A 16,441-nucleotide genomic window follows, 5' to 3' on the forward strand; every position below is an offset into this window, starting at 1 on the left:
AGAAACATTAATGAGCTGCTCATCTCGCACCAAAGCCACACATTCCTACAGAAGAGTAGCGGTGAGATGCCACAATAATGAAATGAGCGAAGACTCGTAAAGACTTACCAACATATTTCTTTTCAAACTCCCCAGTCAAATGTCTCTTCACAAAGGTGGTTTTCCCTGTACCTCCATCTCCTACCAGAACCAGCTGTGGATGGGAAAGAGTTTGCATGAGTGAGCAACACTTTCCAAGCAACCGGTATTACAACAATTGATACGATGACTTTTTTTTTATTCCAGAATAAATTAATACATAGTCTATTGTCCTTGCTTATAGAAAAGGTTGGCAGAAGTTATCCTATTTGTTCCAACAGAGAATGAAATGTGTATTTATCTAAGAGTGTTAAGTGACTAAATTTCCCTTTCAAGTGGGAAAGCGACGGGAGAATGAATGCACTGAAAAGCCCTCGTGCTACTCATATGCTGAGAAATAAGACAGAGCTGCACGATTAATCTTTAAAAGACTAATCTCAATTCAAACACCCAAACGATCTTCCAATTCGTCCATTAAACCTTTGACAAAATCATATCAACATTCAAACCTGTGTTGGTGCTGCCGCTGACCCAGAGAGTTGTCATGAATCAGCTTCACAAACAGTCTATTCAACCTCATAATATAATTATTTCTAAGAAACAATAGTTATGATTATCATAAAAATACAGATATAAAAGATTAAAGTTCAAATATAAACAGTGATGTTTACGGTAGCGTTCAAAATAAAGTAAATCAGCTTTTGATAGAAAAATGGCGCCCAAAATAATGCATTTATCGATTACATTGTTTCGCCACTAGGTGGCAACAAGCGACTTAAATGTATTTGTTATTGAATAATTTATTCAAGAGAACTTAGTACCTTACTATGCTTCTGAAATAAAACTCAAATGTGGTGAATTGTTTTTGTAAATATGACCACACAATCAGATTAACTGGATCAGGAGCCTGTTTTTTTAAACGTGAATTCCTGTAATCCAGATTTTACGGTTGATATGTCATGATCCAGGATTGTTGGGTCCTTCGAAGATTATCCCAGAGTCGCCATCATAGCAACCGGTCCGTAAACTCAAACAGGGTTAGACTGCATCTTTTTAAGTAGAGGCGTTCTTACAAGAGTACCTGATGAACCAGGCCGTAATCATTTAAAATAACTGAAGTTAATTTGAAAATATGATAATGTTGTATAGTCTATCAAACTATAGACAGCCAGTATTACTAATTCATTCATGGGGGAATTACTATATTATAATTTTATTGAAGTCTTTCACACGATGTAGTTAGTCTAAGCCATGCATTAATTTGAAAAGTGGCAGCTATTTTATGGGAGTGGCTTGATGCAGCAATGTGAATTATCCATAAACTGATGCAAATACTATTTTCAAAATACAAGTTAAGATATTAGTGGTCACATTTGTGATAACCCACAGCCCGATATTGAATAAAGCAACTAATTAATTTGCATTAAGTATTGAATGCATATTTTGTGTGTTATGATTGGTTTATACATCTAATTTTATAATCTATAAAATGTAATTTAATCTAACAGTTGCCTGGTAGTAAAATAAATAAATGTATATTATTTATATATATAACACACACACACACATGACTCCAATGGGTCTCAAATTTCCCATCAGTTACAATCTTTGCAAAAAAGGGGTTAGACTTTGTTTTTAGGAGTCTTTGTTACAACTAATATTAAGTAACTACATGTACTTACTATAGGGTTAGTTATATGTAACTACGCATACTTCATAGTTATTACTATAGTAACTGCATATAACAATGAAACCATAAAATAAAGGGTAACTATTTTACGTTGTCCATGTTACAACCACTTAACATTGTAACAATAAATTCTTAATTACATGCAACTAACCCTCAACTAAACCCTAATCCTACCTTATAGTAAGTACATGAAATTAATATTACTCAGGGATTAAATATATAGAATTACACAAACAATGACACCTTAAAATAAAGTGTAACCCAAGTTAATTTGTAACATTGGACTATACCATGCAACAAGACGGAGCAACTGGGATTAAATAGGTTAACCAACTATAATATATACAAACACTCTCCTTACGCTTTCATATAAATTTGAAGACACTTGTTTTAAACATTTACTATAATTTTAGCCGTTTTCCTGATTAATGCACCATCATTCCGTGTCTCGAGGCGGTTCTCACGCTTATCTCTGCACTCGTTATTATTCTAATTTACTTCCAAACAGTTAAGCAACTCATTGTGCTAACAAACGAACACTTAAAACGCTCATTTAATTATTTGTTGTAGCTTGTAGTTTTAGAGTCAGCCTTACCTTAAACTGAACTTGTGGCTCGTTCTCTGCCATGGCTGTTTGTGTGTGTTGGTCTTTGTGCTGCAGTCACTCTGCGGGAGAGATGGCGGGACGGTTAGTCACATCATACAAAAGGCCGCAACAAATCACAAATAAACAACATAGTTACACAAAACTACTGGAAACAACACTTTCATCACGCATATTAAACCCATAAAAGCGCATAGAACTCAAAACAAACAACTGCGTTCATAAACGAACAACTACCGCGTCTGAATAAAAGGATGCGCGCGAACACACGAGGCCTCTGCTACTGGAGCCTGAACTTCAGTCGCAGCCTGAAGGCCTCAAACAGGCCCATCAATTTGGAAATCAAAATATAGCGCATAAAAGATTGTGAAAATTAAAGACAATCGGTTGAATTTACAAGAGAGTGAAACGAAACAAGTGTTGTTCACGCGACTTCAGTAGCTCGCCAGCATCGCGCGCTGCCAACAACTCACGATGGCGCTACGACACAGATGAGCCATGATGAAACACTCACAACTCCACACCAGCGGCGAATAAACGCGGTCTGACCGACTTTAGACCACCTTAGCAAAAGTATAAAGGCTTTCTGGGGTGTTTTGTTTTCGGCGAAAACAAAAACGTCTCGTTGAAATGAGTTAGAGATGAGACGAGCAGAGTCGTTCCGCACTCACCGGTGTTGAAGTGATCGAGGAAGAGAGCAAATGGCTGCGCCCGCGCGGGATTCAGCGTGGCTCACATAAACGCTTCCGCCCCTACCACGTGACCCTCTGCAGCCGCGGGACAACTGCGCCACCTAGCGAAACTGAAGGATAATATAGGACTGTTGAGACGAGATATATGATACTATAGGTTGAGACATTTATCCAACTATAATTATTGATTGGACGTTTGTGGTTTGCTATTGGTCGATCTGATGTGAGTGACAGGTTGTCCCGCCCTCGCGGCAGTAAACATGTAATCAGAGAACATAAAATAAGATGCTCTTATACTCTCTTGAGTAGGTACTTATTTTGAATAAGTCATTACTTCACAGTGCGTGTAGTAGCCTATGAATATAATAGGGACATAGACCTATCCGTCATGTTGTTATTATCATGTGACCTACCAGCATCCGTTACATCGGTTCACTGCAATTGACAAATCCTCTCCCGTGTCCTCATGGGATAGTTAAGTGTCCATAACATGCACACTTCAGAACCTACTCTTTTATGAGTTCTGTGAAGTCGGACATACTTTCTTTTGTCACATACTGTTTTTCGCCTAGGCTAGGCTACTATATAGTAGGGAAGTATATTTCGGATGCAGCCAAGATATGCTGCAAGGAGGTGGGGAGGATTATGATTAAGAGGACATATTAAAAAAAAAATTGCACGATAAATCATTTATAATAAATACTGCAATATTCCATAGATTTCATGAGACTTTAAAACAGATCATATGACACACATATGGTGGCTGATTTAATGAAATACTTTAGTTACCGGGTAAACATACATGACACACAATTGTAAATTGTGTGCCTATTATACAACACATCTCTAGAGGGAATTGTACAGAAGATACAAAGACATATGGTGAACTGTATCATTGGATTTAGTTATTGAAAAAGACAAACTTGATAAAATATAAAAGTTAGGTAGGCTATATGTACAATAAGATATTTTACGAAATATTCAATGTGTGACATGAACTAAAATGTAGGTTAAAGACCAGAATAAATATACTGTGTGTGTGTGTATATATATATATATATATATATATATATATATATAGGTACAGTTTATACAACAATCTAAGTTGAATATTATAGTGTTACTATTGCTATTAAAGTAAAAATAGCTGACGATAATAATATTTGTAATCGGAATGTGGTAAATACTTCAATTAGTAGCATTATGTTAAAAAATACACCATATTTTATTTTATTTATATAATTTCAATCAATTTATCAGATAATAAACAAATGAATGTCCTATAAACATTTAGATACAAACATGCTTAATATGTGAACCTGATGATAACCTAGTAAATTTAAATACACTGATCGATTTGGTCCGTTTCTAATCTGTCGCGGTGCTCAAGAAACTCAGCATCATGTTTTTGTTTTTTTTGTAATTAAAAAAATCACGGGCTGATTTGAGCTATAAATCGTGCCCTGAACCCTCTTCAGCATATCCCTAAATACCCAGACCAAGGCAGAAACCTCTTTTCAAATGTAAACATAAGGTTCACAGTGTGAATTTGCATTATTCACCGTCCCAGACTTACTGGGGTGAAGGCAAAGAGATGTAGATTAGGTACTGAGGTGAGACTTGCATCTCGAATGGTTATGATAATTTCACAAGAGAGAACTCGAGTTCAAATGTTCATATCCTGAAACGTCCTTTGTCTTCTCTGTGAGTCCTCGTTCCTCAACCAGACTGCCCTGCAAGTCTTACCTAGTAAATTTGAATACACTGATCGATTTTGGCTTTTATATTATATTATACTATAGATAATATAGTATAATAATATATAAGTAACAATAATACATAATAATAAAAAAAAATACACTTTATATATAAAATATAAATAGCTAACAGCAATAATATTTATAATGCAAATGTGGTAAATGGTTACAATATTAAAAGAAATACACCATATTTTGTTTTATATTTTATTTATATAATTAAATCACTTAATCAGAGAATAAACAAATATGTGAATTTCCTGACATTCAGATACAACTGTGCGTAATATCTGCCCCAGAGAACAACTTATCATGTTTAAATGCACTGCTTTAAAATGAACAGATAGATGAACATTCATTGTGCATTATGTTTTGTGCATTTAGAAAGCAAATATATTAATACTTTTTGTGGTTCTATACAAAGTGTCATTTTTAGTTTCAGTAGATGATGCTAATGAACTGATGTCGTCTACTGCGTGTGTTTCTGTTAGCAGGGTGTTATACGTTCATCTGTACAGGTAATCTGCCTGAATGTTAGCAGCAATCTCAGCCTCCCATCGGTCTCCATTATTCAGCAGCTTCTCTTTATTATACAGCAGTTCTTCATGAGTCTCAGTCGCACACTCAAAATAAGGGCCCTGGCACAAAAAGAAAGGCAAAATGTTTGTATCCGTATATAAAACTGTTTTGGCCTAAATAACCCTCAGTGATCAATTAAGCATTTCAGTGTATCCCAGACAGCAACATAGTGTCGGCCCAGATCCGGCCCACATTTGGTATGCGTTGAATCCACATGTACCAGATGTGGCCCGGATCTGGGCCGGCACTATATTGCTGTCTGAGCAACATTAGGGACTTTAAGCAACAGCCTCTGGTGGAACGGCAACGGCATTCTGGCGTTCTATTGCGCATGCGCGACTTTAACTGCTACTTCACGATGTTCTACTGTAACCGTCTACTACGGGAGAACAGCTGATTTGCCGTAGTCGCTACTACTTGAAACATTAAGAAAGTTAATGTTATTTTTTATGGTATGTGGCATTGTAATTGTTTATGTACATATATCATTAAATGCCCAAAGAAAACCTCTCCTGGTTTTTAAAATCACTTTCTTTATTTGTATTTTGTCAAATGATTAAATTATACTCTTCACTGTTGCTTAGTGATTGTTGCGTTCTTTAACTACGGCAGTAAACCGTTTACTTCCGGCTGCCGCTGCCGTTCCACCAGCATCTGTTGCTTAAAGGGATAGTTCATCCAAAAATGAAAATTTTGTCAGTATTTACTCACCCTCATGTTGTTCCAACCTCGTAAGACCTTCGTTCATCTTCGGAACACGAATTAAGATATTTTTGATTAAATCTGAGAGCTGGATCATTCCTCCATAGGCTTCTAAGGGACTGACACTTGCCAGCCCCAAAAATTATTAAAGACATCGTTAAAATAGTCCAAGTGACTACAGTGGCTCAATCTTATTTTTATCAAGCGACGAGAATACTTTTTGTTCGCAAACAAAAATAACGACTTTATTTCAACTATTCATTTCCTTCTCTGTGGGCCTCTAGTCCAGGGGTTCCCAAACTTTTCAGCCCACGACCCCCAAAATAAAGGTGCGAGTGATTCGCGACCCCTATATCCTCGGAGGTGGTTAAAGTATACAAACATTGCGTTAAACTGTGCACACGCACTAATAGGCATACTTTCAACACGAAGTAACACAACAGTCAAAACAACCATTATATTATTTTATATTAAATATTAACATCACCTAATGAGATGGGTGCATAGACGCTGGAACAGATGGGGCGGCCGCCCCCTAAATTTACATAAGTACTAAAAAAACAATAGGCTACATTTAGAGTTTGTAAAATACACACTGATGTTGTCACGCGCTAGGACGAATGACAGGAAGCAATTGCAAGTAAAAAGTTTATTAGAGAATCACAGAATCGGCAGTGCTAACAGATGATAACGGTGACGCAGGGACAAGATGGTCAGGATCCGTGAAGTGGTGCGATGAAGAGACGATGGTGAGACAAACGTAGAAACTCGAATCCAGACGAAGAAACAGGAACACAAGGCAGGAACTGGACACCGGAACACCAACACGAACCACATGAAACAACGATCTGACAAGGATGAGAGAACAACGGTGAGTATAAATAGTGTGGTGATGATCAACTGCAGCTGGTGATGTGATGATGAGCAGCTGGAGCGGATCAAGTGATGTCATACAGACACACCCCTCACACACGTGCATTCATACAACAACATAAACACGAGACTAGAAGGAAACAGAGAAACGTCTACCGTGACAGATGTTTATGGAAGAGGTAATAATAATCCTCTCCCTCGTTCATTTCACCTAGGGGTTCTATTTAATTACCATTTGTGCATTTCATTCAATGCGCCTTGACACCAGTTCAAAACTGTCCCAGTGTGTGTGAGTCCCAAAAGTCTGCGCAAGAAGCATAACTGTACGTTCACACCGCCGCCGACTTGAGCGGCAAAGAAGCTCTGGCCGCCCTGTCGAGGACGCTTGTCAAAAAGTACGGGGAAGCTTATTGAAGCTTGTTGACGCCTGTTAAAGCTTGTTGACGCTTTGGTCGCTCTGACGTACCAGCATTATGTTCGAGAGAAGAGAAGTGTCACAACATGAAATGTAAACAGAAAAACAAGCAATACATTGACACTGGAAACCTTTTATAATGACAGCATTTTCATATTGCCTATTCCGCATCTCAACGCACGCATACAGCTTGCCACAAAGAACCGGCCTAAGTAAGGATTGTGCATTAAACATTTGAATTGTTTATTAATAAACTAGTGTTTTCTGTGAGTTTTCGGTTCATTTATGAGACGCGCTCCAGTTCACACGCCGGCGCCTCCGTGTCCTAATTATATTGTCTACCATATTTGCTTTGTATTTATTAATCCAGTCAATTTGTTGATGAAAACATTGATTAAAATGAAGATACAATTTATACAAAACGAAATTTACTGAAAACAAAACTTAATAAGTGGTCAGAATTATGTCTGACCCATTCCAAATGTTTTCCGATATATGGTGACTCAAGCACTGATGGACCAAAGAGCGCGCATTTTGACATTTGCAGTAAAAACTTGAAATATAAATTCTCAGAAAATGCATTTCATACAAATATATTGAAACGTCTGTTTATATAGGCCTACACCGTTAATAAAAGAGTCCGGATATTGGAAAAATATCCGTCCATATGCGTTTTATATTTAATATGAGGGAAATAGATATGCATGCATGCAGAGCCGGCGGCAGAAACAAATCAATGGACGGGCATTTAATATTCTTGGGGGGGGCCTAATTATGACAAACAAATAAATTGTGGGGGGGGGGGGGGGGGTGCTTACATGCGCTTCATGCACGCAAGGTCTCGCGCTCTCTACCTCTCTGCCGTGCGCGCTGTTTGAACGTATATTCACGTAGACTTTCGAAAACCGGGACATATTCTTCGTAGCCTTTCGAAAACCGGGACATATTCACATAGCCTTTTGACATTTTTTTGAGCCTTTTGCATATCATAATTCTTATGAGCCTTTTGTATATCAGGGAGAGTTTATAAATTTCCCGGGACAGGTTGTTAAAAAGAAGAACAATCCCGGAAAAACCGGGACGGGTGGCAACACTAGCTACAACAGTTTCACAGCGATTTCAATATCCTAACTATAATTAGCCTATTGCCCAATCATATTTCGGCTATCATGAGATATCATGTTACAGTTAGAGCCTATAGGCTGTGAACTAACATGAACAAACAATGAACAGCTGTATTTTTATTAACTAACATTAACAAATACAGTAACAAATGTATCGCTCGTAGTTAGTTCATGTTAGTCATTAACTAATGTTAACTAATGAACCTTGTCTGCATTGTTCCGTGAACACAGCATGCTATAAGCCAACTTCCTATAATAACAGCCAAATAGTCACAAATCTCAAGTTAAGTATTAAATCAACCATGCATAATCAACTACGACACACTCACACACATATTGCATATCAGTGTCAAATGCATAATTTACACCACGTCTGGTGCAACTTACGAAGAGTAATAAAACCAACTGGCCTACTCACGTTCTTAATACAGCTGAAGTCGACGTTTTTGGGATTGGAATCTCATGAGTTTCTCTTTCCATTCGTTTCTGAATAGGCAAAACCGAGCACGTTGCGTCGCTATAACTTTACCGAGATGCTGCGGTCAGAGCGGCTCAGCGGGAAACCCCTTTTTTGTAAACAATCAGTCAAACTTCCGGGAGTTTTTTTTTTATAAGATTAGCCTATGAGTCAAACATTGCACTTAAATACACATCAATAAATATATAAATACTGCACGTAAATTATTATTATTATTATTAAAATAATTTATTAAATGCAAATTGGATGGAGAGGGGGGGCACAGGAGCTCTCTAGGCGGGCCCGGCCCCCTAAGGCCCGCCCATAGCGCCGGCCTTGCATGCATGCGTGACACAAAAAATCTTTAACCTTTAGGAAGCAAAATATTTTTTAGAAAATTCTACTAGACTAACGTCACTCATAAATCACGAAATTCCTCACATCCACCATCTCTTGAGTTTTATTAAAAATCTTAAACTTTTAGGTAGCAAAATATTTTTTAGTAATTCTGTCAATTACACTTCTGGAAATCATCTCGAGACCCACCCTCGCTGTCTCACAACCCCCCGGGGGTCGCGACCCCTACTTTGGGAACCCCTGCTCTAGTCAGGTAACGTAGTGTAATAGCGTAGAGCTACGTCACACGTAGGCTCACTATTGGCCGACGCTGGTCATGTGGGTGATGCGTGTGACATATATCAACAGAAGAACTGCGCTATTACACTAGTGAACTGACTCGAGGCCCACAGAGAAGGAAATTAATAGTAGAAATAAAGTCTCGTCGCTTGAAAAACTTAAGATTGAGCCACTGTAGTCACTTGGACTATTTTAACGATGTCTTTAATAACTTTTCGGGGGTGGCAAGTTTCAATCCCTTAGAAGCCTATGGAGGAGTGATCCAGCTCTCAGATTTCATCAAAAATATCTTAATTCGTGTTCCGAAGATGAACGAAGGTCTTACGAGGTTGGAACAACCTGAGGGTGAGTAAATACTGACAGAATTTACATTTTTGGATGGACTATCCCTTTAAAGTCCCTATTGTGTCTATCACGGACGAGACAAAGCGACCGTTGCAAGTCAATTTGTCCTTCATGTCCGAAGTAGCGCGAGCGCTTGGAGTAAGTCAGGAATAAAACAGAGCATCAGTTTACCGTCAGGAATTTGTCGTGCCGCATCCAGTGAAGATCACTGGTTATTATAATGGTTATAATGGGTTCTGTTTGCGTTTGTCGGGTTGAGTTGTGCTGCTTGCATCTGATGTAATATATATGTTTGTACCTCTACGATTGCGTTCACAGGACAGGCTTCCTGGCAGAATCCACAGTAGATGCATTTGGTCATGTCAATGTCATAGCGAGTTGTTCTTCGGCGGCCATCTGCACGGGTCTCTGCCTCTATTGTGATGGCCTACAGGAGAAAAAAGCACTGCTAACACACAGACGGTACAGGTAATCACAGATGAGGAACATGCATGTGTGCGTGTGTATACCTGAGCAGGACAGACAGCCTCACACAGTTTGCACGTGATGCAGCGCTCCTCTCCGCTTGGATACCTGCGCAGCGCATGCTCGCCAAGGAAGCGGGGAGAGAGAGGGCCTTTCTCAAATGGGTAATTGATAGTAGCTGGTTCTCTAAACAAATAACTCATGGTCATGCCCAATCCTGCCATACAGACACAGAAAATATGAATCATTTTATTATTATTATGTATTTGAACAACACAACTTTATATACTGCAGTGCAAAATCTCAGCGTGCAAGTCCACATGCAAAAAAAGTACCATATACAGGAAGAAAAAAAGTTAAAGTGCCCCTATAATGCAATTTTAAAGGTTCTTAATTTTGTTTTGGAGGTCTCCTATAATAGGTTTGCAATAAACACTTTAATTTTCTCATAATATTGTAGCATCAGCTCTTTTTTCACAGTTTCTAAAACGGTTTGGTAAGGGATTCAGTCTCTCCAAACCCAACTTTTCGAGAGTCTACTCTGATCTGATTGGTCAGATGGCCCAGTCTGTTGTGATTGGTCTACTCTGCTCTGATTGGTCAGATGGCCCAGTCTGTTGTGATTGGTCTACTCTGCTCTGATTGGTCAGATGGCCCAGTATGTTGTGATTGGCCTACTCTGCTCTGATTGGTCAGATGGCCCAGTCTGTTGTGATTGGTCTATTGTTTACAGCGCATGTCGGAAACAAAATGACTATTACCATATCTGAATTTCAGCTCTGGATCTTCCTCAGCACTTTATACACAGTGATAAAAACAGTAATGATGGCGTCGGTTTTACTGTATCAGTTTGAGTCCTCATCATTTTCGAAGTCCATGCAAAGTTGATCTACTTTTGCAGCACAGAAAACAGCATCTTCTCGAAATGTCAACAAAACTAACCAAACTCTTCCAGGCCTCAGCTACAACTACAGTGTTTGAGGGTCAATGAAGACGTTGTTTGCAGGGAGCCAATGAAGACCATAGGCTGGCATTATGCAAATTTGTTACATTGTTACATAGGTGTGTAAAACTTAGTGAGACTGGAATTACTGATGGCTCGTTTCAGCAGTTAAGGTTCTTTCTTTTAAGAGACAATAACACTTTTATCTTTGAAATTTGGCAGACATTTTACATTTACAAACAGCTATATTACACACTACATTACTTTTTTAAACAAGCATTATACACAGACCCCTGAAAAGTTCGGTCCACAGCAGTGTTTGTGCTGCACGGTCTGTGATGGACTTCATGTCGGCAGGTAACTCTTCAGCATTCACATATTCTACAGAGAGACAGAGAGAGGCATTGTAGGACATTGTGTGTTTAGGGTGTGGAAATGTATGTGTGTATGATTTCACTATAGCCTCCCCTGTAGACGGTTAGGCTGAAGGGACAGACAGGTCCAAGCCTGACTGCGAAAGTGCCTTAATGAAATTAAACATAATTTTGCTTCAGTAGGAGAATCAAACTATTCCACTATTGCAAAATCTCACAATTCAAGGTCAAATGATCATTTTCTGACTGCTACATCATATCAAATAAACTCACTTGTGCGGCATTAGGAATATATTATGCGCCATCTTCATCCTAATCAGCCAAAGAGACATAAACATTTATGCCCATGATTTAGGCAATTATGACAGTGGTGCAAAATGCAAATAGGCTTCAACCCCTTATATTGAGATTGTACGGAGCCCCTAAAGGGACGTGGTGGTGGAAAAAAATTTAGGATGGGAGAATTTTTTTTTTTTAAATCTTTTTAAAATCTCGCAAAAGTTATTTGCGTTCCCACGCAAAAGTTTTGCGTTCCCTCGCAAAGATATAAACCCTGTTGTGAGCTCGGACAGACACTTCCTGTTTAATGTTCCGCTTGTAGTGCTTCAAAGCTCCGTACTTTAATGGAGCGTTTCTACGGAGCCCCTAAAGGGACGTGGTGGTGGAAAAAAATTTAGGATCGGAGAATTTTTTTTTTTTAAATCTTTTGCGTTCCCTCGCAAAACTTTTGCGTTCCCCGAGAAACTTTGCGTTCCCCCGAGAAACTTTGCGTTCCCTCGCAAAGTTATTTGCGTTCCCTCGCGAAGTTATTTGCGTTCCCACGCAAAAGTTTTGCGTTCCCTCGCAAAGATATTTGCGTTCCCACGCAAACCCTGTTGTGAGCTCGGACAACCACTTCCTGTTTAATGTTCCGCTGGTAGTGCTTCAGAGCTCCGTACGTTACTGGAGCGTTTCATAGTGTTTGAACTTGGACTCAAATATAAAGAAATGCTGGCAATATTCAAATAGGCTATTCGAAATTCCCGGATCAATATTCTTGAGCTAAACGTTGTTAAAACACAAACGACACCTATTTACAATCACAGGAACCTAGACAACGAGCTAACTCTCCTCATAATATAAATTTATCTCTAAACAGCCGATTGAGAGACAAGTCCAAATAAGGGGCCGTCTGCAAAGTTCAAATCCCAAACCCATCTTCACATTTTATATTATTAAACATATTCTATAGCTTCACTATGACATTGTGGCCAAATTCAGTTCACACATCACGACTCTCCTGCTGGTTATACTACAATACTTAGTTTGATTTTAAAAAAGCATAGTTGTTATGATTTTTTATGAAATAAAATCAATAACTTCACACTGTTATGTGTAATGCCATCGAAATTCAGTAAGCAAATATAATGCATAAGGTATAACTAGCTGCGCACAGTAGGCCCTACCCAGGGCTGCCAACTCTCACGCATTGAGCGTGAGACACACGCAATTGACCCAATTCTCACGCTCTCACGCCACACCCCCGATTTCTCACGCTTAAGTGTCAACCCGGTAGGTAAAATGCCTGAAAGATGAGTTTATCTATATATCTACCTGTTGAGCCACTCGCGATCGACTAGTTATACCGCAAATTAGTTAAATATCCCGTAATCTAGAGTAAAGATATTGTGCTCCAAACCGCGCGCACGGCAGAGGTAAGCGAGCAAGAGACCTTGCGTAAGCTGAATTGGGTGGCACTACAGTTTGTAACATTGAAGTTAATGACTATTTTTGTATTTTTGAATATGAGTTGATGCTGTAGTCGTTTGTTGGGTTATATTGCACTTTGCAGATGGTCCCTTGACTTGTCTCTCAGCCGCCTGCACATAAAGATCCATTTAGCCTATATTATAAAGCTCGTTTTGAGGAAAATTGGGTTGTAGCTCGTTGTCTAGGTTACAGTGATTGTAAATAGGTGTCGTTTGTGTTTTAATAACGCTTAGCTCAAGAATATTGATCCGGGAAGTTCCTTGAGTTAAGCACGGACCGCATTTCTTTATATTTGAGTCCAAGTTCAAACACTATGAAACGCTCCAGTAACGTACGGAGCTCTGAAGCACTGCCAGCGGAACATTAAACAGGAAGTGTCTGTCCGAGCTCACAACAGGTTTTGCGTGGGAACGCAAAACTTTTGCGTGGGAACGCAAATATCTTTGCGAGGGAACGCAAAGTTTCTCGGGGGAACGCAAAAGTTTTGCGAGGGAACGCAAATTTTTTTTTTTTTTTAAATTCTCCCATCCTAATTTTTTTTCACCACCACGTCCCTTTAGGGGCTCCGTAAGATTGAAACATACGGTCACGTATGCCAAATGAACAGATTTGCGTTATAAGCCTGCTTTTAAACTCCTTTCTCAATCTGTCAGACCTTAGAAAAATAACTTCTTTCATACAAGTAAATTATTGTTTAACAAATGCCTTTCTTAAACACATCCACTTGAGTTTAGGTAGGCTAATCATTGTGTCATCTGTGTGTTTTATTCAATTCAATTTATCATGATGATATTTAGACAGCAAGCTGTCTAAATAAAAAGCAAGCAATTTTATATTTGTTATACGTTTTTTTAGTTATTGTTTTTATTTAACCTATGTATTTATTTATACAATATACAGTAGTTTACACATTTAAACCTAGGCTATATAGTGTCCCGCAGACTGTCTGTGGTCGTCTAGCGTTAAACTGCAAGAAACAATGTAACTCCATTGATTACCTAAAATATTCGGTAATATAGGCCTCAGTGGCGGTTCTAGACCATTTCAACTGGGGGGGCCAAGCTGGGGCCAGTTGTACTGTTAGAGGGGCCAGTTACATTTAGACCTTATTGTTGTCATATAATTTTCTGCACTGCAGGCATTAACAGGCAAAATACCATGTTTATAATCATTCAACAATGCATTTGCATTTCCATTATATTTTTACATTTGCATTACATATTCAGTATTAGTCACAGTAACTGTAATTGACATGATGTCCTTCTTTCTCTCCATTTTGGTGAGTACTATAGAGCAAAAGCAATGGGGACCAAGAAGCGTATTAATTCATTTACTGAAAATAACTGACTTGCTAGGTAACTATGTCTAACCATTTACAGGGTTCCTGCACACTTTTTAAAGTCAAATTAAAGGCTTTTTAAGACCTGAAGAAATCAAAATTCATACCGTACATTAGGGGTGTGCAATATTGACAAAAATATATCTCAATATTTTCAATGTTTTGTTGATAATTAGATGATATTTTACTGATTGTGTTTTTGTGCTGGTGCCATGGCTGGTTTAGGCCTGTTGTTGACAGCAGACTTACAAAGATATTCATATTTTTTAATATTCTATGCAGTGGTCAGTTAACAGCAGGGACCGAAATTAATTTTTTTATTCATTTTTTATTAATTTAATTTGCCACCTTAAATTGATTTCCAGGGGCATTTTCACCTATATATAGACATTCTTTCTAAACTTATTTAGAGTTATGAATTACCTTTTATGTCAAATACTAACATTCAAATTATACAGTAATTATACTTATTTATACAATAATACTTAATTATACAGTACCACTGTTACCAGTCAAATGAAATAATTTAATCAATATCCATCTTTGCAGTGCAGAGGTGACACAGAAGCGGCATTAATTTATTTACACTCCATTTATAATTGCATAAATAAAGCTATGAGATTTTTTTTAAATCAATATTTAAATATGAAATGATTTCTAATTGTAATGTTCTAATTAAAGGGTACTTTAAATATGAAACTAAAACCGCCAGTAGGCGGCGACAAGTCACGGTCTTCATAAGTGAGTTGAGGGATTCATTCATTCAACCGATTCGTTCAAACGGCTGATTCATTCGGGAAAGGAGCAAGTGATTCCTTCAAAACGCGGATTTCAGTCAATAAATCATCGCTGTCTGTTGCATTGAGACTCTGCTACGGTTTCATTTTGAAATTCTAGTCGGCGAAATAAAGGGAAAACAAACAATATTGACAATATTGTGTCTAAAAACTAACTCCCAATGTTCACTTATTGTTAATTTAACTGTTGTAAAACATCAATATCACATTTGCAATTGTGCACGGGAAAACGGCACTCTTGCTGATCTGATATTCTAATATAAGAGCATAATATGATATAAATATAAGACATAAACTAATTTGGGGACATAGCCTATGAACCGCACACAGCAGTGAAAGGACGAGAGATAAACGCGATGTCAGCTCACAGTGCCTCGTATACAGTTAAAACATTGATTACAATATCATAATAGACAATGCATATCGCACACCCGATACGCACATAAAGAATGAACTTGCAACTGACCAGCTTTCTCCTTCTCTCCTCTCTCGCGTGCAAGAGACAGACGTTATTCTGCCGCGATTCCCGCGAATGTGATGCGAATTGTCACGTGAACAAGCAAATCCACAAAGATAGAATAATAAAAAAATTAATATGCATACAACGATAACAACGATAGCAAAAAAACAGTTTTGTAAAAATTATTTCACACTCCACATTTAGGGGGGCCACAAGGGGGGCCAAGCTTGTTGTCACAGGGGCACGGGTGGCCCCCCCTCTAGAACCGCCACTGATAGTCCTATATTTATAGCTGTTGCGTGCTAAACTCACCGATATGCTTCCGTCAGAGGATCTAGCGCTTTCAGTCAAGAAGAGCCGGT

General features: G+C 38.4%; 2 protein-coding genes across 3 annotated transcripts in view; both read right to left on the bottom strand.

The window, feature by feature from the left end:
• Nucleotides 1-16,441, bottom strand: part of ran (RAN, member RAS oncogene family) — an 81,030-nt gene that overhangs the window by 1,425 nt on the left and 63,164 nt on the right. The window contains exons 1-3 of one of the 2 annotated variants that reach the window (XM_077235830.1): nt 3,044-3,180; nt 2,364-2,434; nt 109-193 (exon numbers count right to left, since the gene is read on the bottom strand). In XM_077235830.1, the coding sequence (XP_077091945.1) occupies nt 109-193; nt 2,364-2,396 (118 nt within the window). In that variant the 5' untranslated portion in view covers nt 2,397-2,434; nt 3,044-3,180. Of the gene's footprint in view, nt 1-108; nt 194-2,363; nt 2,435-3,043; nt 3,181-16,441 lie in introns of those variants that run through there. The other variant, XM_077235831.1, reaches the window with a different exon arrangement.
• ndufs8b (NADH:ubiquinone oxidoreductase core subunit S8b) lies at nt 5,015-16,402 on the bottom strand. The gene is made up of 5 exons (XM_077235787.1): nt 16,392-16,402; nt 11,652-11,741; nt 10,462-10,634; nt 10,251-10,379; nt 5,015-5,459 (listed from the first exon to the last, which is right to left on the bottom strand). Exons 2-5 carry the CDS (start codon nt 11,707-11,709, stop codon nt 5,328-5,330), a joined length of 492 nt encoding a protein of 163 aa, XP_077091902.1. The 5' UTR covers nt 11,710-11,741; nt 16,392-16,402; the 3' UTR covers nt 5,015-5,327.

Source organism: Siphateles boraxobius, unplaced genomic scaffold (genome assembly GCF_051911475.1).
Source record: "Siphateles boraxobius isolate OS27281-9 unplaced genomic scaffold, OSU_SipBor_1 2, whole genome shotgun sequence".
NCBI lineage: Eukaryota > Metazoa > Chordata > Actinopteri > Cypriniformes > Leuciscidae > Siphateles > Siphateles boraxobius.

Bases quoted from the DNA above. Each gene is read 5' to 3' on its own strand.
- ndufs8b (XM_077235787.1), bottom strand. From the start codon at position 11,709: ATGAAGTCCATCACAGACCGTGCAGCACAAACACTGCTGTGGACCGAA. The intron at 10,635-11,651 runs GTCTGTGTATAA...TCTGTATGGCAG, and splicing joins GTGGACCGAACTTTTCAGGG to GATTGGGCATGACCATGAGT. The intron at 5,460-10,250 runs GTACAAACATAT...TTTTTGTGCCAG, and splicing joins CTGTGAACGCAATCGTAGAG to GGCCCTTATTTTGAGTGTGC.